This window comes from Microcebus murinus, chromosome 20 (genome assembly GCF_040939455.1).
Source record: "Microcebus murinus isolate Inina chromosome 20, M.murinus_Inina_mat1.0, whole genome shotgun sequence".
NCBI classification, from domain to species: Eukaryota; Metazoa; Chordata; class Mammalia; order Primates; family Cheirogaleidae; genus Microcebus; species Microcebus murinus.
In genome coordinates, this window is record NC_134123.1 from 21,130,576 (window position 1) to 21,153,918 (window position 23,343).

Consider the following 23,343-nt stretch of genomic DNA (forward strand, 5'->3'; position numbering starts at 1 on the left):
AAATAAATGCCCAAAAAATCCTCAGCAGAACTTGTGGGAAGAACTAGATTAAACAAAGACTCAGGAGTTTAGAGGTTTTGTGTTTTCAATTAGTTCTAAGTGTAATTTTGTAATATGTCTTTGGTCAAGTTTGATTATATATATTCCCAACTGTAAAATGAATATGGCAATGGTCATTTTCTCATAGGAGATTGAAAAATGTCCATTGCTTGTATGCAGCAGAAAAAGATTATCTGCTAGGGAAAAAAATTATTTTGAGTCCAAGCCGATTTTTCTAAGAAATTAAAATTTAGATATTCTTCTCTTTTTGTCTCAAAGAACATTATACCTATTGTAAAGGCCTCCCAGCCCTTTCATGTTTTGTATGTATTGTATTCCTGGCTCAGTAGTAGTTAATTGCTCCTAATATGTAAGAGTAGTATTAAAAACAATTTACCTGTTTTTGTTTTTTTTTTTATTATTTTATTTTTTTATTTTTTTTTTTTTACAGCATCTCTAACAGTTGGATTTTTTATTTTATTTTTTATTTTTTTACAGCACAATTTACCTGTTTTTGGATTCAAATCAGGAATTTCTAGATTCAGATTGAAGGAAACATGAAGAATTAGTAGCAAAATAGGTTCACTTGATTTTTTAAAAGGTTTCAAATTAATTTTGCTTAAATATGCTTTCTAAGCAAGTAGAGTAAAAGTATTATATATATTTGTATATTATTTTGATAAAATATGCATCTGAATTTTTAGATACTAATCCTGTTTCTACTTACCAAGACATAAGTTATTATTCAGAAGAATACTTTCAATTATAGAGTGGAAGGATATTTCACAAGCTATCTATTCAACCATCTCCTTAACTCTAGGTAGCCTGGTTCTGTGACATAGTCATAGTGTCTAAACATTAAGATAAAAACAAAGGTAGAGGCCGGGCGAGGTGGCTCACGCCTGTAATCCTAGCACTCTGGAAGGCCGAGGCGGGTGGATTGCTCGAGGTCAGGAGTTCGAAACCAGCCTGAGCAAGAGCGAGACCCCGTCTCTACTGTAAATAGAAAGAAATTAATTGGCCAACTAATATATATAGAAAAAATTAGCCGGGCATGGTGGCGCTTGCCTGTAGTTTCAGCTACTCGGGAGGCTGAGGCAGTAGGATTGCTTGAGCCCAGGAGATTGAGGTTGCTGTGAGCTAGGCTGACGCCATGGCACTCACTCTAGCCTGGGCAACAAAGGAGACTCTGTCTCAAAAAAAAAAAAAACAAAAAAAACAAAGGTAGACAAGATTCAAAAACTCTTGTTTCTTAGAAGTTGTATCAGTGCCAGTGCATTTTTGACGACCTTGTGTGCTTTAAGATCCTCCCCCTGAATAACTATGGAGGTACGCACGTTTGTGCATGTTTTTTCAGCTGGTTTTAAAGTATGTGGCTTTTTTGAGACGGTTAACTTAGGAGGCATTCTGTTAATGCCATAAATTAGAAGCTGATTATTTGTAGTGTGACTTTATTTCAGAGAGTGTGTTTTAAGATGGCTTAGAAACAAATTAAGTGCTCAGAAATTGAAATCTTGGCATTGATCTCATTTGTCCCATGTTCTGTTCAACTGAATCAACCAACTACAGTCTAAGTAAATTTTTAAAATGCCATCAAATTGACTTCACCCTCAGCTGTCAGTTTTGGCCTCCTGATATCAGATCATTAGTCAAAAAGCATAGTAATCTCCACCCCCAATGTTCCTTTCCAGTATTACAATCTATAATGAAGAAGAAAAATAGTCAACTGTGATTCATGTTATCTTCTAAGACGTAGTCCCCTTAAATAAATACTGGTGAAATATTTATGAACTCTACCCTTTTCTTTTGTTGTAAGGGTGCTTCGGCCACTATTCTGACTAAAAATATTCTTCATTTACTGAGGTTTGAATAAACTAAATCCTATTTGACTTTAAATGAGAATTAAGTGGTTAGGAAGTAGTGAACTGCACTGGATAGTACATCTCACATTCAGGTTGTACAGAACATATGATAAGTGACTTTGCTGTTTGTGGGCATATTTTTTCCCCTTAATTTATCTATTCTTTTATTCAGCAAATATATTTGTGTGTATTTTGTGTAAGGTACTATTCGTAACAGGGAAGGTAGAGTGAAAAATAAAACAGCCTAGATCCTCATGGAGCTTAGATTCTTGGTGGTTGGAGAGAGACAAAAATTAGGGTAATTTTAGGTAGTGATAGTGTCGTTATGGAAATAAACAAGATTACGTAGTCAGGTGGGGAGGGGTGTTACTTTAAATAGGATGGTCAGGGAAGACTTCTTTGAGGAGGTGACCTTTGTTTAAGACCTGAAAACAGGTAAGAAACTTGCCATTTGAAGAGATGAAGAAAGAATATTATAGTTGGAGAGACTAGCAAATATAGTCTGAAGTAAAACTGAGTGTAGTGTCTTAGAAGAACAGACTGAGAAGGTCAGTGTGGCTAGAGTATAGTGTGCTAAGGGGAGAGTGGAAATGATAAAAAGTTGACAGGACAGGGACCTTGTTAGCTATTGTAAGCCATTTGAACTATACCTTAAAAGCAATTTTAAGATTAATGTCCTGATGCCAGTGAACCTGAGCTTTAAATACATTCTTTTTCTAATCAGATTTTCAAAACTTTACAGCTAATAGGAAATGTACTTAAACTTAATAAAATTTTTAAAATTTAAATACTGCTTCCTTTTCTCATTTTTATGGCATATTAAAAATAAATAAATAAATACTGCTTCTATTTTAACTCTTAAACTTTTCTTTACATTAGAATCATCTTATCGTGAAGGTTCCCCCCTATCATGACCAACATATAACTTTGCCTGTATCAGTGGGAATATATGTTGTGACTAATGCTGGAAGATCTCATGATGTTCAGCCATTCACTTATACTCCAGACCCAGGTATGTCAACATAAAAAATTCTGAACTAAAATTAATAATTAATTTCTAGTTCTTTGGGAGGATATGAAGACAATCAGCCAGCCAAAAGAATAGGTTGCCGATATCAATGAGTTGATGATAGTTTCCTTTAGAGATGGCATTATTTCGTAAGAAGACAGCCACCAAATATTGCTTTTACTCTTTAATTAAGGGAATCATTTCTACCTTATACTCTAATAATAAAAGCCAGGAATGCTATGAAGTCAGACTCTCTGAAGCTATCTTGCAGATTACTCCTTACCAAGAGTTATCATTTATTGAGCACCTCTTATATGCAGACAGGTGAAAGTGACAGCTTGGGGAAATGGCTAATGGTTTAGTTTGGCTGGTTGATAGGATGCATTTTGAGAGAGGTAAGACAAAAGCCTGGAGTGAGTGGTAAGTGGTAAAATAAAAAATATTAAAGATTGGTGGTAAATAAATATTTAAAATATAATTTGAAGCAATTATGTAAAATATTTTAGAAATCGAAGGAACAAGACCATCTGAAATGTTAAAAGTTTAGAAGGTATCTCCCTATGAAGTATTTCATGAGTTATTTGCCTACATTCATTTAGTTGCCTGAAGAAGAAAAAAGCCTTCTCCTGGCAGAAATAGAACATTTTGGAAATGGAAGCTCTTTGCATGTTCCCATTGACCTAGGTTTGGTGTCTTCTGTGTTTACCATTAGTTCAGTTCATTCCGGTCTCAGGAGTACTTCAGAATTGGCAGTTTTTCCATTTCTGTAGTTTATTGATACGTTATTCCCAAATAGTTGAGGATCCAGTGAGGTAGAAAGTGAAGAAAGGTGGCAGGGAAAGAAAGCCTAGGACAGATTTAGAACTAGTCTTGGTAATTACTTTCAGTCACCTTATTTATCTATTCTCTATATTGTTTTTAATCATGCCTGCATTTTGTAACATTGGTTATTTTCCACTAGTTTGCTATAAAAGTGTGCCACAGTATACCACTAATGAAATATCTCTTGGTATTTGTCTCACAATAAAAGATCATGAGTAAAAACTTTGGAATGAAAAGGCAAAGTATAGAAATAATATTCTGGCTTCAACAAAAATAGGAGAAAGAAGATTGGTTTACACTCAAAGACCAAAATATTTGATTGTTTTCTTTCTAGGAAGGCCTCAAAAATCCAAGGACATCCCATTTAAAATTAACACTAGTTAAAGCATTTTAGTAACTGCAGTTACTAAATATTAACGTTGAATATTGTGCAGGAGCTTGTATAAATGTGGAGAAAAAGATGATATAATTAATATGTAAGAATTTGTTTTCTGATGGGCTTCTGTATCACTTGTGTGGGAAGAAAAGGGGGATGTATGTCAAGGAATAAGCTTAAAGTTTTTGCTGTCCTGAAAATACTGAGATTTTGTTGTTTGTTTGTTTTTATTGATCAGTTATAGAGGACTTTGAAGTACTTAATATCAGCACTAAGAATCCTCATTTCTCAGTGATAAATGGTGATTATTAGAAATTTTCCTTTAATAAATTTGCCAAATAAAGCAGCTTTAAGGTAGTCTGCTTTAAAGGCTATATAATTGCCTAATTTCAGCCATACTTGGATAATCATTACTGTATGTTTGTTCTTTCAAGTTTTCCCCCCATATATTTTGTGTATCATAGATAGCAATCACTGTTAGAAAATCTTGTTTGAGGGCCGGGCATGGTAGCTCACCCCTGTAATCCTAGCACTCTGGGAGGCTGAGGCGGGCAGATTGCTTGATGTCAGGAGTTTGAAACCAGCCTGAGCAAGAGCGAGACCCCGTCTCTACTATAAATAGAAAGAAATTAATTGGCCAACTAATATATATAGAAAAAATTAGCCAGGCATGGTGGTGCATGCCTGTAGTCCCAGCTACTCGGTAGGCTGAGGCAGTAGGATTGCTTGACCCCAGGAGTTTGAGGTTGCTGTGAGCTAGGCTAATGCCACGGCACTTACTCTAGCCTGGGCAACAAGGCGAGACTCTTGTTTGGAAAAAAAAAGAAAAGACAAGAAAAGAAAATCTTGTTTGAATAAATACATGGCATGCAAACTTCATAATAAGATCTAATGCTTTAGTTTCTGCCTTTATGACATAGCTAATTAAAGAATCTTCCCACAATTTCACTTTTTTGTATTTTATAAAATGTGATAATTTTTTGAAGTATTCATGAGAGAGAATATGATTTTAGAAAATCTTGGGCACAGAAAATTTGCCCCATCTCAGTATAACAAACTAATAGCTTTTGTGATTCATTTAGAAATTTAATCTATGTTAAATAGATTCATTTAACTATGGTTAAATATTTAAATACTCAATATTGTATCATTGTAGCAGCTAAAACTAGGCCCACCCTAATATTCTCAAGTCAGAGTAGAAAGGGTGACTATTAATATCATTTGTCGCTGGGCGCGGTGGCTCACGCCTGTAATCCTAGCACTCTGGGAGGCTGAGGCGGGCGGATTGCTCGAGGTCAGGAGTTCGAAACCAGCCTGAGCAAGAGCAAGACCCTGTCTCTACTATAAATAGAAAGAAATTAATTGGCCAACTAATGTATATATATATAAAATTAGCCGGGCATGGTGGCGCATGCCTGTAGTCCCAGCTACTCGGGAGGCTGAGGCAGTAGGATTGCTTGAGCCCAGGAGTTTGAGGTTGCTGTGAGCTAGGCTGACGCCACGGCACACTCACTCTAGCCTGGGCAACAAGCGAGACTCTGTCTCAAAAAAAAATATCATTTGTCTAAATATTTTAAAGTTATAAATAAAACTAACAAATCATTAAATTAAATACCTCCTATGCTCCTGTTTTGACCAAAATACCTTCATAACAACCTGGAAGGCCAGATTTGAATTTAGAAGTTTTGAACTGCTTAGGATTCCAAGATGGAATATGGCAGCATGGGGAAAGAGGATCCCCAGCTTGCCACCCTTCTTTTCCCACTTGTGTCTCCATCCTGTACTTGGAGGGTCTTGATACCCTAATCAGTGCTTCTGAGCTCTCTCTACCCAATAGGCCTAAGAATATTCATATGATCTAGGATAGTTACACAGAAAATTTGGGAATCCTGGGTACTTGGTACATGGCCTAAAGGTAGTGTCAGGGCAAAGGCTTATCCTGCCTCTGCACACTCTGCCAGACACAGCCCTTCTAACACCCTCTGGGGCTATACTGCACAAATCATATATCTTATGTATATGCTGTCAGGCACTTAGATACTTGGCAGAGTCATATAACCTTTATTTTAATGCCAGTTAGTCACTGAAGCTTTGCTTCAGCCTTAAAGAATCTTTAATTTTTTTTGCTTAAATTTACTCAGACACAAAAATTACACATTATTTGCTGTGACTTTGCAGTGGTGATTTCTGTAAGAAATGGACATATAATATTTATATCATTTTTTGCTGCTGTAAAAACAAATTATTAATAATTTGATTCAAAAGTAGAAATGTAGCCGAGCGCGGTGGCTCACGCCTGTAATCCTAGCTCTCTGGGAGGCCGAGCCGGGCAGATCGTTTGAGTTCAGGAGTTCGAAACCAACCTGAGCAAGAGCGAGACCCCGTCTCTACTATAAATAGAAAAATTAATTGGCCAACTAATATATATAGAAAAAATTAGCCGGGCATGGTGGTGCATGCCTGTAGTCCCAGCTACTCGGGAGGCTGAGGCAGGAGGATTGCTTGAGCCCAGGAGTTTGAGGTTGCTGTGAGCTAGGCTGATGCCATGGCACTCACTCTAGCCTGGGCAACAAAGCGAGACTCTGTCTCAAAAAAAAAAAAAAAAAAAAGTAGAAATGTAGAATTTTTCAAGGATTAGTTTCTATTTTAAAATCTGTAATTGTTAGAATTAATGTCATGCATAAAATTGTATATGGATTTCTTTTCCATTCAATTGTGTATAAATCATTTGTTAGATCTACTCTGCAGCATACCAAGGTAAATTAATTCACTTTATTCTTAGCAGAAGATGTGTACAATTTTATCTCTGTTCACTTAGTTATAACTATCATTTGACACATTAGTGAATATAAAATAAATACATTGAAAAATAGAAATTAGGCTGGTGTGGTGGTTCACACCTGTAATCCTAGCACTCTGGGAGGCCTAAGTGGGTGGATCGCTCAAGGTCAGGAGTTTGAAACCAGCCTGAGCAAGAGTGAGACCCCATCTCTACCAAAAAAAATAGAAAAAAATTAATTGGCCAACGGAAAATACATAGAAAAAATTAGCCGGGCATGGTGGCATATGCCTGTAGTCCCAGCTACTCAGGAGGCTGAGGTAGGAGGATCACCTGAGCCCAGGAGTTTGAGGTTGCTGTAAGCTAGGCTGATGCCATGGCACTCTAGCCGGGGCAAGAGAGTGAGACTCTGCCTCAAAAAAAAAAAGAAAGAAATTAAAATGTATTTAAATATCAAGTAGAAATTGGAGGCAAAAAAGAAAAAAAAAATGTATTTAAATAAAATTAACATTTGAAACAAGAATCCATTTATTTGCTTTATCATTTAGTACTGATCTCTATTTGTAGGCTTATTAAATTTAAACTTGTCATAGTAGATATAATTAATATGACTAGATATAGGAGCCTAGCAATTCTTTATTAATACTAGCAATGGTTTTTTCAAAGCATTACAAAAATAGTAATCATAATATTCAGTATGTTCATACTTATTTAGCTTAAACATTAATTGACTAATGCTTCTGAATCAATGATTTTTACTAAATCATTTATATAGGCAAATGAGTGAATTTTTTTCTTGCTAGTGTTCCAGTATGTTTCATAAGTTTTGTTTTTTGGGGTTTTTTGTTGAGACAGAGTCTCACTCTATTGCCCTGGCTAGAGTGCCGTGGCATCAGCCTAGCTCACAGCAACCTCAAACTCCTGGGCTCTAGCAATCCTTCTGCCTCAGCCTCCCACATAAGTTTTAAATGATTGATATTCTTCTATCAATCTTCTGTTCTTCTGATGTCATCAACATGTATACTGTTACAAGAAGGTTTTTTAAGAATTGTTTTGTTTTTGTTTTGGTAAGTGATCTCATATGCTCTGCCCACTTGGAGATCAGTGAATTTAAAGGATAGACTGCTGGTTATGAATACTCATCTCAACCTAGAATTTCTGCTAAACAAGTAATTAAATGATGCTTTGTGACAAAATATTCCAATTAAAGTTTTTAAAGTACAAATTTTGTTAGGGTGAATAAATTTAAATAAATACATTCATCTTTTTTTTTTTAATAGCAGTAGCTGGTACTTTGAATGTAAATGTGAAGAAGGAAATAACTAGTCCAGCAAGACCTTGCTCTTTTGAAGAGGCCTTGAAAGGTACCAATTTGATTCTTCTTAAAAATTGTAAGTAGGTGATCCTGTATGTTTTCTCTAGCAAACCTAGTATTTTGTTTTCCCTTATATACTTACAACACTTAGGAGGGTATCTTCCATATTGTAAAATAAATATTTGTTTAACTTAACTGAATGCAGACTTGTTTTTCAACTTGGTATTTTCCTTCATTCAGCATATAAACATAATTTTTTAATATATATTGGAATAGAAGAGTTTTTTGTTTTTTAATTCCCCAGTATTAAAATTCTTAAAAGTATATGCAAAGTATAAGAGTGTAAATACAATCTGTAAAACTTCTTGCTACATTGAGACTGAAGAGACAGAAATATAAACTATAGGCATTTGACAAAGTTGATTTAGGTTCTTAAATTACTCTTCTTTCTGACATCTTTATTTACTCCTCTAGCAATCTTAAGAAACAATGAAGATAAATTATATCTTCAGTATGTTATAATGTGATAGAGCAGATTATTTCCTTAGCAGATTTTTTTGGGGGCAGAGTATTGCTCTGTTGCTTGGCCTAGCTAGAGTACAACGCTGTCATCATAGCTCATGCAACCTCAAACTCCCAGGCTCGGTGATCCTTCTGCCTCAGCCTCCCGAGTAGCTGGAACTACAGGCATATGCCACCACATCTGGCTAATTTTTTTACTTTTTGTGGAGTCAGGGTCTTGATATGTTGCCCAGGCTGGTCTTGAACTCCTAATCTCAAGCGATCCTCCCACCTCAGCCTCCCAAAGTGCTAGGATTTACTGGCATGAACCACCATGCCTAGTCTTTAGCATATTTCTCATGCAGCTATGGTATACAGTGATGATGCTTTTGTGCCTTTATATATGAAGATACCAGTTACATAATGGCATATATCTTAATTTTGGCTTTTATTTATATTTTTCTGCCCTTAAATTCATATAAGTTAAATCAAGTTAAATAAAAAATTTAAATACTGTACTCAGCTGTGTTTTCAAGGGGCATAATATGCTTAATAAATTTTATCAAATACAATGACTTTTTTTCTACTGTGAGTGATAAAATTTAGCATTGAAATGTATGGATGTGTTCAATATAGCTTGTTATTATAATTTCTGACCATGAACACTTTCCAGAGTAGATTAATGAGGAATTGTGGAGTAGTAAATAAACTGCTTAGATTATCAGATTCTACTGAAGGAAAATTCACAAATCTATTGCTAGCCAAAGCTAACATTTATTAAACATATATTAAATGCTAGGCAATATGCAAGCTCTTTACAGGCATCATCTTATTTAATCTTCCAAATTTTACAAGGTAGGTTACTTAACTGTTCTCATTTCATAGATTAGGAAGCCAGAGGTCCAGAGAGGTTAAATAATTTGCCATGGTCACTTAGCTAGGATTCTAAAAATACTGATTGAGCTTTGGTGTGTAAGGTAATGCATCTAAGCAAAAATCATTCAAACATAAATAAATGAATAATATCATAATTATTTAAGAAAGTCAGGAATATTTGTGGTCTATCCTTTGCTAACTTTGAGGCATTTATACTTTTCTCCAAAAATCTCTTGATGCTGCTTTCGCAGAGTATCAGGCTGACTAGAATACAGTCTAATCCAATATGAAGTTTCTCATACAAGATTATGAATTGATAGTCAAAGGTTTTAAATGCTGTATTTAGTTTTTAGTAATAAAAAGATTTTGGTCAGGCACAGTGGCTCATACCTGTAATCCCAGCACTGTGGGAAGCCCAGGTGGGAGGATCAGGGATTCAAGACCAACATGGACGACATAGTGAGACCCTGTAAAAAAATTTTTTAAAAATCAGCTGGGTATGGTGGCATGTGCGTGTAGTCCCAGCTACACAGAGGGCTGAGGCAGAAGGCTCACTTGAACCCAGGAGTTTGAGGTTATAGTAAGCTGTGATTGTGCCACTGTACTCCAGCTTGGGTAACAAGAGTGAGACCCTGTATCCAAAAAAAAAAAAAAAGATTTAGTTCTTTGATCAAAATCTTGGTAGCCTAAAGAAGGAATAAGAGACAGGTGTATATGTATTATTCTTTTTTTTCCTTTTTCTTTACAGTTCAGACCTTATTTTGAGAATTTGACAATTGACAATTTGACAATTACTTATCAAATGACAGTATGATAAAAATAATTTTATGAAGATACAAAATTAAATTGGATACTAAACTATCTTAGTTTAGAGTTTTCATTTGTCATTGTTAGAGTGTGAAATTTAATAGGTGTTCAGCGCGGGTTAGAGAAAGAATTCTCAGACAGTGATTAGGATATACAGAATCATAAAGTTTATTCTCTCCAAAGAGAGAGTGTGCACCGCATCAGAAATAAAGAGAGGCACTGGCTCTGAGGCAAAATGACTCTGGCTCTTTATTAGGGCAGGCTGAGGGTGGGGGTGGTTATGACTGTAGCCCAGTTAGCAGAAGACAGCTGAGAAACTGCTGTGTTGGTTTTTTTCTGTTTTTCATGTAGCAGATTGATAACAGAAATAAGTTTCTTCTTGATAGCGGGAGGCATCTGGTACTGTGTCTTCTTGAGGAAGTAGGGGAAGTTCACACTCTCACTGTCCGCTAAGGAACTTTTTCAAGGCTGTTTAAACAATATTCAAACAACCTTTTTACAGGCAGTGAATTTTTGATGACAGTCCATCAGATAGTCTATCCTTTCCTCCCCTCTCCCAGAAATTTTTTCCCTTTTGGAATGTGATTTGACCAGCTCTGGTGAATGTTAATGAGGATTTATACCTTCTTTTGTCTGTTTAGCTTCTTTTAATTGCTAGGTAAACATCTCTGTAGAAGAGATACTCATGTTACTCACCTTACAGGCAAGTTTTATGCTACTCTAAGTGGCTGCCAGTTAGAAATTTATTTTCTTGTTAGCTGTTAGCAAGACCATTCTTTCAGGCATATTAAATATAATATTATTAATTGGAGCTTTCTGATTGATTTTAAAAAGCAATAGCTTTCAGAACCAGGAATTTTCCTTGACAAATAGCTTATTTTTATGATTCCTTCAAACCACAGCTTTAGTATTATGCTAAGGTGTTGTATGGAGATTTAATTAGTTATACTTTAATGATGAAGACTAAGTATCATAAATGACTTTTTTTTTTTTTTTTTTTTTTTTTTTTTGAGACAGAGTCTCGCTTTGTTGCCCAGGCTAGAGTGAGTGCCGTGGCGTCAGACTAGCTCACAGCAACCTCAAACTCCTGGGCTCGAGTGATCCTTCTGCCTCAGCCTCCCGAGTAGCTGGGACTACAGGCATGCGCCACCATGCCCGGCTAATTTTTTATATATATATCAGTTGGCCAATTAATTTCTTTCTATTTTTATAGTAGAGACGGGGTCTCGCTCAGGCTGGTTTTGAACTCCTGACCTTGAGCAATCCGCCCGCCTCGGCCTCCCAAGAGCTAGGATTACAGGCGTGAGCCACAGCGCCCGGCCTCATAAATGACTTTTAAACTTGTATTATGGCAGTAATCCTCCAAGTAACATTCTTATAAATAGCCATCAATTACATTAAGATTTAGAACTGATAAAGATGATATTATGGCCAGGTATTGAAAGCTTTCTCTCTAAGCTTTACCCAGCTATAAATGTATCCTTATTCCACAGATGTAGCCAATCTAATAAAAAAAAAAAAAAAAGTAAATGTATCCTTAACACAAAAGTGATACAAAGTCAAATAAGATAAAGTGTACAGTATATACTATTGTTAATAATTTCTTGGGAATCTTTTAGAAAGTTTCCTACATTTATATAGGTATAGATAGATGTTTGTATAAACTACATAGATTGCTCAAAGACTGTAATGTAGGTTTAGGACCTAGGGATAAAGAACTGATGTGTATTCTCTCAGTTTCAATTTTGTAAGGATTAATTGGAGGAGTGTGAAAAATAATTGAGAGCATATACTTTTCTCTAACTAGTTACAACTATGTAGCAAGGTTTAGCAGCTTGGAGGACCCACAGAGATAATTTAATTCCATCTCATTTTATAGGTGAATAAACCAAAGCTAAGAGAGGTTAAATGATTTGCTCAAAAGAGGTTGCAGCTTAGATTTCCCACAAAAGTCTATATTCTTTTCACTCTATCCTGTTTCCTCTCTTATAAATCTTAATTCACATTTTAGCCAAACATATGCTTCTTGCTAGCAACAAACTTAGTAAAAATTATTGTTATTCTAAGTTTCAAAAGTTGTTACTATTTGATATGGATGGAAGAGAAAGCTCTTTAAAAACTGTTTGGCATAAACTATCAATAGCAATATTCTCTGCAAATTCAAATCACTATTGGGATGACTAAATATGTCTTTCTTATTTACCACTTGGATTTTCTTTTTTCTTTTTTTCTTTGAGACAGAGTCTCACTTTGTTGCCCAGGCTAGAGTGAGTGCCATGGCATCAGCCTAGCTCACAGCAACCTCAAACTCCTGGGCTCAAGCGATCCTCCTGCCTCAGCCTCCCGAGTAGCTGGAGCTATAGGCATGTGCCACCATGCCCAGCTAATTTTTTCTATATATATTAGTTGGCCAATAAATTTCTTTCTATTTTTATAGTAGAGACAGGGTCTCGCTCTTGCTCGGGCTGGTTTTGAACTCCTGACCTCGAGCAATCTGCCTGCCTCGGCCTCCCAGAGTGCTAGGATTACAGGCGTGAGCCACCGCGCCCGGCCAGAAAGGAAGAGTTCTTGAAGGAAATTAAAAGTACTATACCAGTGAACACACAAGTAAGAAAGCAAAACAGCCTTACTTCTGACAGGGAGAAAGTTTAAGTGGTCTGGATAAAAGATTAAACCAGCCACAACATTCCCTTAAGCCAAAGCCCAATCCAGAGCAAGGCCCTAACTCTGTTCCATTCTGTGAATACTGAGAGAGGTGAGGAAGCTGCAGAAGAAAAATTGGAAGCTGTTAGAGGTTGGTTCATGAGATTTAAGGAAAGAAGCTCTCTCCATAACAGAAAAGTACAAGGTAAAGCACCAAGTGCTGATGGAGAAGCTACAGCAAGTTATCTAGAAGATCTAGCTAAGATAATTCATAACAGTGGCTACACTAAACTACAGATTTTCAATGTGGACAAAACAGCCTTCTATTGGAAGAAGACTCCATCTAAGGTTTTTGTAACTAGAGAGGAAGAGTCAATGCCTGGCTTCAAATCTTCAAAGAACAGGCTGACTCTTTTATTAGGCACTAATGCAGCTGGAGACTTGAGCGGAAGCCAGTGCTCACTTACCATTCCCAAAATCCTAGGGCCCTTAAGATTATGCTAAGCCTATTCTGCCTGTGTCCTGTAAATGGAACAACAAAGCCTGAATGACAGCACATCTGTTTGTAGCATGGTTTACTGAATATTTTAAGCCTACTGTTGAGACCTGCTCAGAAAAAAAGATTCCTTTCCAAGTATTACTGCTCATTTGACAATGCCCCTGGTCACCTAAGAACTCTGATGGAAAGATGTACAGGGAGACTAATGTTGTTTTTATGCCTGCTGACACAACATTCATTCTGCAGCCCATGGATCAAGGAGTCATCTTGACTTTCAGGTCTTATTATTTAAGAATTATATTCGATAAGGCTGTAGCTGCTAGAGAGAGTGATTATTCTTTATTATTTTTTATTTTTATTTTTTGAGAGTGATTATTCTTATGGATCTAGTCAAAGTCCATTGAAAACCTTCTGGAAAGGAATTAACATTCTAGATGTTCTTAAGGACATTTGTGACTCAGAAGGTCAACATATCAACATGAACAGAAGTATGGAAGAAGTTGATTCTGACCCTCATGGATGACTTTGAGGGGTTCAAGATTTGAGTGGAAGAAATCACTGCAAATGTAGTAGAAATAGCAAGAGAGCTAGAATTAGAAGTGGAACCTGAAGATGTGACTGAATTGCTGTAATCTCATGATAAAACTTTAATGGATGAGGAGTTGCTTCTTACAGATGAGCAAAGAAAGTAATTTCTTGAGATGGAATTTATTCCTGGTGAAGGTGCTGTGAACATTGTTGAAATGACAACAAAGGATTTAGAATGTTACATAAATTCTGTTGATAAAACACTTGCAGGATTTGAGAAGACTGACTCCAATTTTGAAAGAAGTTCTGTGGGTTAATGCTATCAAACAGTATCACATGCCACAGAGAAATCTGTCATGAAAAGAAAAGTTGATCAATGTAGCAAACTTTATTATTGTCTTATTTTAAGAAATTGCTACTGTCATGTCAGCCTTCATCAACCACCATCCTGGTCAGTCAGCAGCCATCAATGTCAAGGCAAGATCCTCCAGCAGTAAAAAGATTTCAACTTGCCAAAGGCTCAGATGATCATTAGCATTAGCATTTTTTAGCAATAAAAATTTTTTTTTTTTTTTTTTTGAGACAGTCTCACTCTGTTGCCTGGGCTAAAGTTCTCCTAGACTCAAGCAATCCTCCTGCCTCAGCCTCCCGAGTAGCTGGGACTACAGGCATGCGCTACCAAGCCCGGCTAACTTTTTCTATGTATTTTTAGTTGTCCAGCTAATATCTTTCTATTTTTAGTAGAGACAGGGTCTCACTATTGCTCAAGCTGGTCTTAAACTCCTGACCTCGAGCAGTCCTCCTGCCTCAGCCTCCCAGAGTGCTAGGATTATAGGTGTGAACCACCACGCCCAGCCTAAAATATTTTTAATTAAGTTGTGTACATTGTTTTGTGGATATAATACTAACATAACTTTTTATGTGCACTGTGAACAAAAATTCATGTGACTCGCTTTATTGCGGTATTTATTGCAGTGGTCTGAAACTGAACCTACAAGATTTCTAAGGTATGACTCTATTTGAAGAATTAATGCCCCCCCACCAAAAAAAGAACAAAGATTAAAAAATAAAAAAGAATTAATGCCAAAAAACTTTCTAAATTTGATGAGAGACATAAACCTACAGATTCAAGAAGGTGAGCAAACCACAAATAGGATAAAAATAAATCCACACCAAGACACATCATAATTTTAATCTTAAGAAAACTAAAGACAAGAAATCTTAAAAGCAATCAGTCTACAGAGAGAAATGATGTAGTACCTATAGGGGAAAACAAATTCTAATGATAGTGTATTTCTTTAGAACCATGGAAACCAAAAGGAAGTGGCATAGTATTTTTCAAGTATTAAAAGAAGAACTGTCAACCACAATTCTATATCTGGCAAAACTGTCTTTCAGGAAAGATATTGTCAGATGAAAGAAAACTAAAATAATTTGTTACCAGCAGACCCACCCTTAAAGACTATGTAAAAGATTGATTCCATATCTTGACTATTGTGAATTGTGCTGCAATAAACATGGGTGTGCAGGTATCTCTTTGATATACTGATTTCATTTCCTTCAGATATATACCCAGCAGTAGGGTTGCTGGATCATATGGTAGTTTCATTTTTAACTTTTTGAGAAATCTCCATACTGTTTTCCATAATAGCTGTACTAATTTACATTCTCACTAATAGTATGTAAGGGTTCCCTTTTCTTCACAATCTTGCCAACACTTATGTTTTTGTCTTTTTGGTAATAGCCATTCTAACAGGAATGAACTGATATCTCATTGTGGTTTTATTTGCTTTTCTCTTGTGATTAGTGATGTTGAGCATTTTCCCCAGACCCTGGAGACAAGGTCTGGCTCTGTCACCCAGGCGGGAGTGCAGTGGCGCGATCATAGCTCACTGTAACCTCACACTCCTGGCCTCAGCCTCCCAAGTGGCAGGACTACAGGCACACGCTGCCACACCACCTGGCTAATTTTTTTATTTTTTGTAGACACAGAGTCTCACTATGTTGCCCAAGCTAGTCTCAAACTCCCACCCTCAAGCGATCTGCCCACATCAGCCTCCTAAGGCGCTGGGATTACAGGTGTGACTCACCATGCCCAGTATACTTTTTCATATATCTGTTGGCCATTTGTATATCTTCTTATAAGAACAGTCTGTTAGGTCTTTTGCCTATTTTTTTCATTGGGTTGTTTTCTTACTATTGAGTTGCATTTCTTATATATTTTAGATATTAATCTCTTATAAGATGCATACTTTGCAAATATATTCTCCCAGTGTGTAGGTTGCTTTTGACTCTGTTGATTGTTTCCTTTGCTGTGTAGAAGCTTTTAAATTTGATATAATACCATTTGTCTATTTTTACTTTTGTTGTCTGTGCCTTTGAGATCTTATCCAAAAAATCTGGGTATATATCAAAGGAAATGAAATTAGTGTGTCAAAGAGATATCTACATCCCATGTTTAAAGCAGCACTATTCACAATAGCTGAGATCTGGAATCAATATAAGTGTCCATTAACAGGTGACTAGATAACGAAAATGTGCAAATATATGAAATGGAATACTATTCAGCCATAAAAAAGGGTGAAATCATGTCATTTGCAACAACATTGATGAACCTGGAGGACATTACGCTGAGTGAATTAAGCCTGGCAGAGAAAGACAAATGCTGCATGATCTTACTCGTATGTGGAATCTAAAAGAATTGATCTCATAGAAGCTAAGGGTAGAATAGTGGCTACCAGAGGCTAGGGGAATGGGGTTGGGGAAGGGGAAATGAAGAGATTGGTCAGTAGGTACAGTGTTACAGTTAGGTAAGAGGAATAAATTCTGGAATTGTATTGCCACAGCAGAGTGACTGTAGTTAACAATAATGTGTATTTAAAAATAGCTGGAAGAGAGGATTTTTAACGTTTGTACCACAAAGGAGTGACAAATTTTTAAGGTGATGGATATGTTTATTACCCTGATTCAATCATTACATAATGTATCCATGTATCAAAACATTACGTTCTCCCCATGATATGTACAAATATTACGTGTAAGTCAAAAATAAAATAAAACTTAAAAAAAGAGTATCTAGAAGAAGCTCTTTAAACAGAAAGAAAATGGTAACAAGAGGAGGCTTCAGATTTCAGAAGGAGAAGAAGAACAATGGAGTGAATAAAAATAGGGATTAAATATAATAGATAATCTCCATGGGTTCCTTAAATCATATTTTATTATTGAAGCAAAAATTATAACATCTTATTGTGGTACTTAATGTAGTGGAAATACTTGAAACTGTTTTAAAAATAGGGGGAAGAAAACAAAAGTGGAGGAGGGTAAAGGGATCTGAATGAAAGTAAGATTTCAATGTTTCATATGAAGTTGTAAAACATAAATACCAACAAATTACCTATATATTGTAATACCTAGAGCAACCAGTACGAAAACTATATGAAGTGGTATACTCAGAAGCAGTATAAGTAAATCCTAAAATATGTTCCGATAATCCACAGGAAGATAACAAAAAGAGAGAGAAAGAGAGAAGCAGAGGAAACAAACAGTAAACAAATAATAAAATGGCAGACTTAAGCATTAACATATCATGAGCCACTGTGCCTAGCTTGGCAGTGGCAGATAGAAAACTGATACACCAGTTTTGTATCTCATGCTACCATTATAGCATAAAAAAAATAGACATTTAGAACCAAGCATGGTGGCTCACACCTGTAATCCCAGCACTTTGGAAGGCCAAGGCAGGAGGATTGCTTGAGACCAGGAATTTGATACCAGCTGCATGATAGAGTGAGACCCCCATCTCTACAAAAAAAAAAAAAATTAAATCATAGCCTGTAGTCAACAAATTATAGAATGAAATAGTTGATAACTTTTGTGATTTTAAACTTTTCTTTCTTTTTTGTGTGTACAGCTGTGAAAACTACTGGATGTAACTTAGATAAGGTAAATATCCTTCCTAATGCCCTGATTACTCCACTCATACCAAGCAGTATGATTAAGAGTGAAGATGTTACTCCAATGGAAGTAACAGCAGAAAAAAGATCTTCCCCTATTTTTAAGGTAAGCTATATTGACTAGTACCCCAACTCTTAACTTTACATATAAAAATTGCTATGTTTTACTTTTCCTATTCCTTTGACTTTTTATAATGCTTTGGATACACAAAATAAATTTTACTTTTAAGAGTGAATGCTTTATACTTCAGCAAAATTGCACACAAAGTGACTGCCAATATACATTTTAATAAGGGAGGAATTATTCATAATATGTTGCTAGACTTGTGGGATATGGGGTGTTAATGAACGTACTAATTTTAGCATTTTCAGAATTAGAGACTTTTCCCCACAAGTCTTTTCCCGTAACTCCCCCTCCCCTTTTTTGCTTGTTTCCCTCATTATAATGTTAATGATAAGCCACAAGGTGGAGATATTTTGATATCTGCTCTTCCAGAACCATAGAATTAATGTGTTCTTATTACCCTTAATTTGCCTAAGCATATCAATAACTGATTACTTTTCTACTTCGTTGTTTGACTATCTTTGCTTGTAGTACTTTAAAAAGATACATCCTAGGCCGGGCGCGGTGGCTCACGCCTGTAATCCTAGCTCTCTGGGAGGCCGAGGCGGGCGGATTGCTCAAGGTCAGGAGTTCAAAACCAGCCTGAGCAAGAGCGAGACCCCGTCTCTACTATAAATAGAAAGAAACTAATTGGCCAACTAATATATATATATAAAATTAGCCGGGCATGGTGGCGCATGCCTGTAGTCCCAGCTACTCGGGAGGCTGAGACAGAAGGATCGCTCGAGCCCAGGAGTTTGAGGTTGCTGTGAGCTAGGCTGACGCCACGGCACTCACACTAGCCTGGGCAACAAAGCGAGACTCTGTCTCAAAAAAAAAAAAAAAAAGATACATCCTGATGACAGTCATACATCTTGTTATCATGCAGACTTACAGTCTTGTACCCATTCTCTAAATGATAATATAGAGTGGAAAATTGGTCCTGTTTATACTTTTAGAACAATAATAATTTTTGAAGTATCTTATGAGCTTATTTAATATTTTTATATATTCATATTATTTGGGGTTTTTTATTTTTTAGACTACAAAGGCAGTTGGATCAACTCAGCAAACACTAGAAAATATCTCTAACATAGCAGGAAATGGTTCTTTTTCATCACCATCATCTTCTCACTTACCTTCTGAAAATGAAAAGCAGCAGCAGATGCAGCCCAAGGTGTACAACCCAGAGACCCTGACAACTATCCAAACACAAGACATCTCACAGCCTGGTACCTTTCCAGCAGTTTCTGCTTCTAGTCAGCTGCCCAATAGTGATGCACTGCTGCAGCAGGCTACGCAATTCCAGACCAGAGAATCTCAATCTAGAGAGGTATTACAGTCAGATGGCACAGTGGTTAATTTGTCACAACTGACTGAGGCGTCACAGCAACAGCAGCAGTCACCACTACAAGAACAAGCACAGACTTTGCAGCAGCAGATTTCATCAAATATTTTTCCATCACCAAATAGTGTGAGTCAGCTACAGAATACTATTCAGCAGTTGCAAGCAGGAAGCTTTACAGGCAGTACTGCTAGTGGCAGCAGTGGGAGTGTTGACTTGGTCCAACAAGTTTTAGAGGCACAACAACAGTTATCTTCAGTTTTATTTTCTGCTCCAGATGGTAATGAAAATGTTCAAGAACAGCTTAGCGCAGACATTTTTCAACAAGTTAGTCAAATTCAAAATAGTGTAAGCCCTGGAATGTTTTCCTCAACAGAGCCCACAGTCCATACCAGACCAGATAATTTAATACCTGGAAGAGCTGAAAGTGTTCATCCACAGACTGAAAACTCATTGTCTAATCAACAACAGCAACAGCAGCAACAGCAAGTGATGGAATCATCAGCTGCAATGGTGATGGAGATGCAGCAGAGTATCTGCCAGGCCGCTGCCCAGATTCAGTCAGAGTTATTCCCTTCATCTGCTTCAGCAAATGGAAACCTTCAACAATCACCAGTTTACCAGCAGACTTCTCACATGATGAGTGCATTATCTACCAATGAAGACATGCAAATGCAATGTGAATTGTTTTCTTCTCCTCCTGCAGTTTCTGGAAATGAAACCTCTACAACCACCACACAGCAGGTTGCGACCCCTGGGACTACTATGTTTCAGACATCAAGTTCAGGAGATGGAGAAGAAACTGGAGCACAAGCAAAACAGATTCAGAACAGTGTCTTTCAGACCATGGTCCAGATGCAACATAGTGGGGACAGTCAACCTCAAGTTAACCTTTTTTCATCTACAAAAAGTATGATGAGTGTTCAGAATAATAGTACCCAGCAACAAGGCAATGGTTTATTCCAGCAAGGTAATGAGATGATGTCACTTCAATCTGGCAATTTTTTGCAACAGTCTTCTCATTCACAAGCTCAACTTTTTCATCCTCAAAATCCCATTGCTGATGCTCAGAACCTTTCCCAGGAAACACAGGGTTCTATTTTTCATAGTCCTAATCCTATTGTCCACAGTCAGACTTCTACAACCTCCTCTGAACAAATGCAGCCTCCAATGTTTCACTCTCAAAGTACCATTGCTGTGTTACAGGGCTCTTCAGTTCCTCAAGACCAGCAGTCAACCAACATATTTCTTTCCCAGAGTCCTATGAATAATCTTCAGACTAATACAGTGGCCCAAGAAGAACAGATTTCATTTTTTGCATCACAGAACTCAATTTCTCCACTTCAGTCAACATCAAACCCTGAACAGCAAGCTGCTTTCCAGCAGCAAGCTCCAATATCACATATCCAGACCCCTATGCTTTCCCAAGAACAAGCACAACCCTCCCAGCAAGGTTTATTTCAGCCTCAGGTGTCCCTGGGCTCCCTTCCACCTAATCCAATTCCTCAAAACCAACAAGGAACAATTTTCCAGTCACAGCACTCAATGGTTGCTATGCAGAGTAACTCTCCATCCCAGGAGCAGCAACAACAGCAACAACAGCAGCAGCAGCAGCAACAGCAGCAACAGCAGCAACATCAGCAGAGCATTTTATTTAGTAATCAGAATACCATGGCTACAATGGCATCTCAGAAGCAACCACCACCAAACATGATATTCAACCCAAATCAAAATCCAATGGCTAATCAGGAGCAACAGAACCAGTCAATTTTTCACCAACAAAGTAATATGGCCCCAATGAATCAAGAGCAGCAGCCCATGCAATTTCAGAATCAGTCCACAGTTTCCTCACTTCAGAACCCAGGCCCTACCCAGTCTGAATCATCACAGACATCTTTGTTCCATAGCTCTCCTCAGATTCAGTTGGTACAAGGGTCACCTAATTCTCAAGATCAACAAGTAACACTCTTCCTCTCTCCAGCGTCAATGTCTGCATTGCAGACCAGTATAAACCAACAAGACATGCAACAGTCTCCTCTTTATTCCCCTCAGAACAACATGCCAGGAATCCAAGGAGCCACATCTTCACCTCAATCACAGGCTACTTTGTTTCACAACACTGCAGGAGGCACAATGAACCAACTACAGAATTCTCCAGGCTCATCTCAGCAGACTTCAGGAATGTTCTTATTTGGCATTCAAAATAGTAAGAACTTTTTTCTAATTTCTCATTACTTAATTGAAATGGTCACATTATTATTATTATTAGAAGGAAGCAAAGTACAATCATTTTAAGAGCACAGATTATAGTTAGAAGTCTACAACTTATAGATTATGAGATCCTGTACAAAATGACTTTCACGGGCTTCAGTTTTCACATCTAAAATGGTGATAATATTACATACTTGAAAAGGATATTGAAGGCTGGGCATGGTGGCTCACGCCTGTATCCTAGTTCTCTGGGAGGCTGAGGCGGGTGGATTGCTCAAAGTCAGGAGTTTGAAACCAGCCTGAGCAAGAGCGAGAAATTAATTGGCCAACTAATAAATATAGAAAAAATTAGCTGGCATAGTGGTACACGCCTGTAGTCCCAGCTACTTGGGAGGCTGAGGCAGGAGGATTGCTTGAGCCCAGGAGTTCGAGGTTGCTGTGAGCTAGGCTGACACCATGGCACTCACTCTAGCCTGGGCAACAAAGTGAGACTCTGTCTCAAAAAAAAAAAAAGGATATTGAGAGAATTGAATAGGGTAATATATAAAAATGTGTTTGCCATTTTAAGTTATAAACTTGAAAGGGAAATGAAGTAAGAATGACAGATAACATCTCAGCCAATTGAAGTAAATAGTTTGTAAGGAAGTAGAAACCCATCTTTAATATGTATGCCAAGAAAATTATATAGGACTTAATGATATCTAAGCAAAAATGTATTTTTGTATACTAAGAGGAAACCTAAGATGATTTTCAGAACCATTCTATGAATACCTTTTTCTTGGACTAACAGGTATCTCACTTTTAATAATATACTAAGTGAACACAGTAATGAATTTCCCCCATTAACTAATAAATATCTTCTCATGAATCTTTATGAATAAGGTATCTTCTATTTTCAATGTCTTTGCAGACTGTAGTCAGCTTTTAACCTCTGGACCAGCTACCTTGCCAGATCAGTTGATGGCCATAAGTCAACAAGGCCAACCACAAAATGAGGGCCAGCCACCTGTGACAACACTTCTTTCTCAGCAAATGTCAGAGAATTCTCCACTGGCATCCTCTATAAATACCAACCAGAATATCGAAAAGATTGATTTACTTGTTTCATTGCAAAACCAAGGGAACAACTTGACTGGTTCCTTTTAACTGAATATGTAAGTATTTTTTTGGCTTCTTATTGAAAAGCATCAAATTTTACTCTTTTTAAAGATTTGGGTTAATAGCAGTTTAGTTTCTAATTTTTTAAAATATTTCTTCCTCATAAAATGGTACTTTTTTATTCTGAGTGATCACTATGGTCATATTGTTAATAAGGGTGAGAGCATCCCTAGTTTGAAAATCCAAAATCTGAAATGCTCCAAAATCTGAAATTTTTTGAGGACCAGCATGACAGCAAAAGCGGTCCACACCTGACCTAATGTGATGGATCACAGTTAAAACTCAGGTGTACGGCTTCTTATTTAGCATCCCTCCCAGCCCCCTTTAGCTGTGATATATCTTTTTAGATGTAACTGAAACATAAATGGATTTTGTGTTTAGACTTGGGTCCCCTTTCATAGATATCTCATTATGTATATACACATGTTCCAAAATCTGAAATTGGAAACACTTCTGATCCCAAACATTTCACATAAAAGATAACCTATATTGGGCATTCCTTCTGGCTCTAGGCCTC

At 36.9% G+C, this 23,343-nt stretch overlaps 1 protein-coding gene across 8 annotated transcripts in view; it reads left to right on the forward strand.

Moving 5' to 3' along the window:
• NFAT5 (nuclear factor of activated T cells 5) overlaps window positions 1–23,343 on the forward strand; it is a 119,015-nt gene that overhangs the window by 87,108 nt on the left and 8,564 nt on the right. For 3 of the 8 annotated variants that reach the window (XM_012742386.3, XM_012742380.2, XM_075995753.1), the window contains 5 exons: window positions 2,781–2,913; window positions 8,168–8,278; window positions 17,967–18,115; window positions 19,155–21,663; window positions 22,579–22,822. In XM_012742386.3, coding sequence (XP_012597840.2) covers window positions 2,781–2,913; window positions 8,168–8,278; window positions 17,967–18,115; window positions 19,155–21,663; window positions 22,579–22,814 — 3,138 coding nt within the window. In that variant the 3' untranslated portion in view covers window positions 22,815–22,822. The remainder of the gene's footprint in view (window positions 1–2,780; window positions 2,914–8,167; window positions 8,279–17,966; window positions 18,116–19,154; window positions 21,664–22,578; window positions 22,823–23,343) is intronic. The other 5 variants (XM_012742378.2, XM_012742391.3, XM_012742379.2 and 2 more) reach the window with 3 other exon arrangements.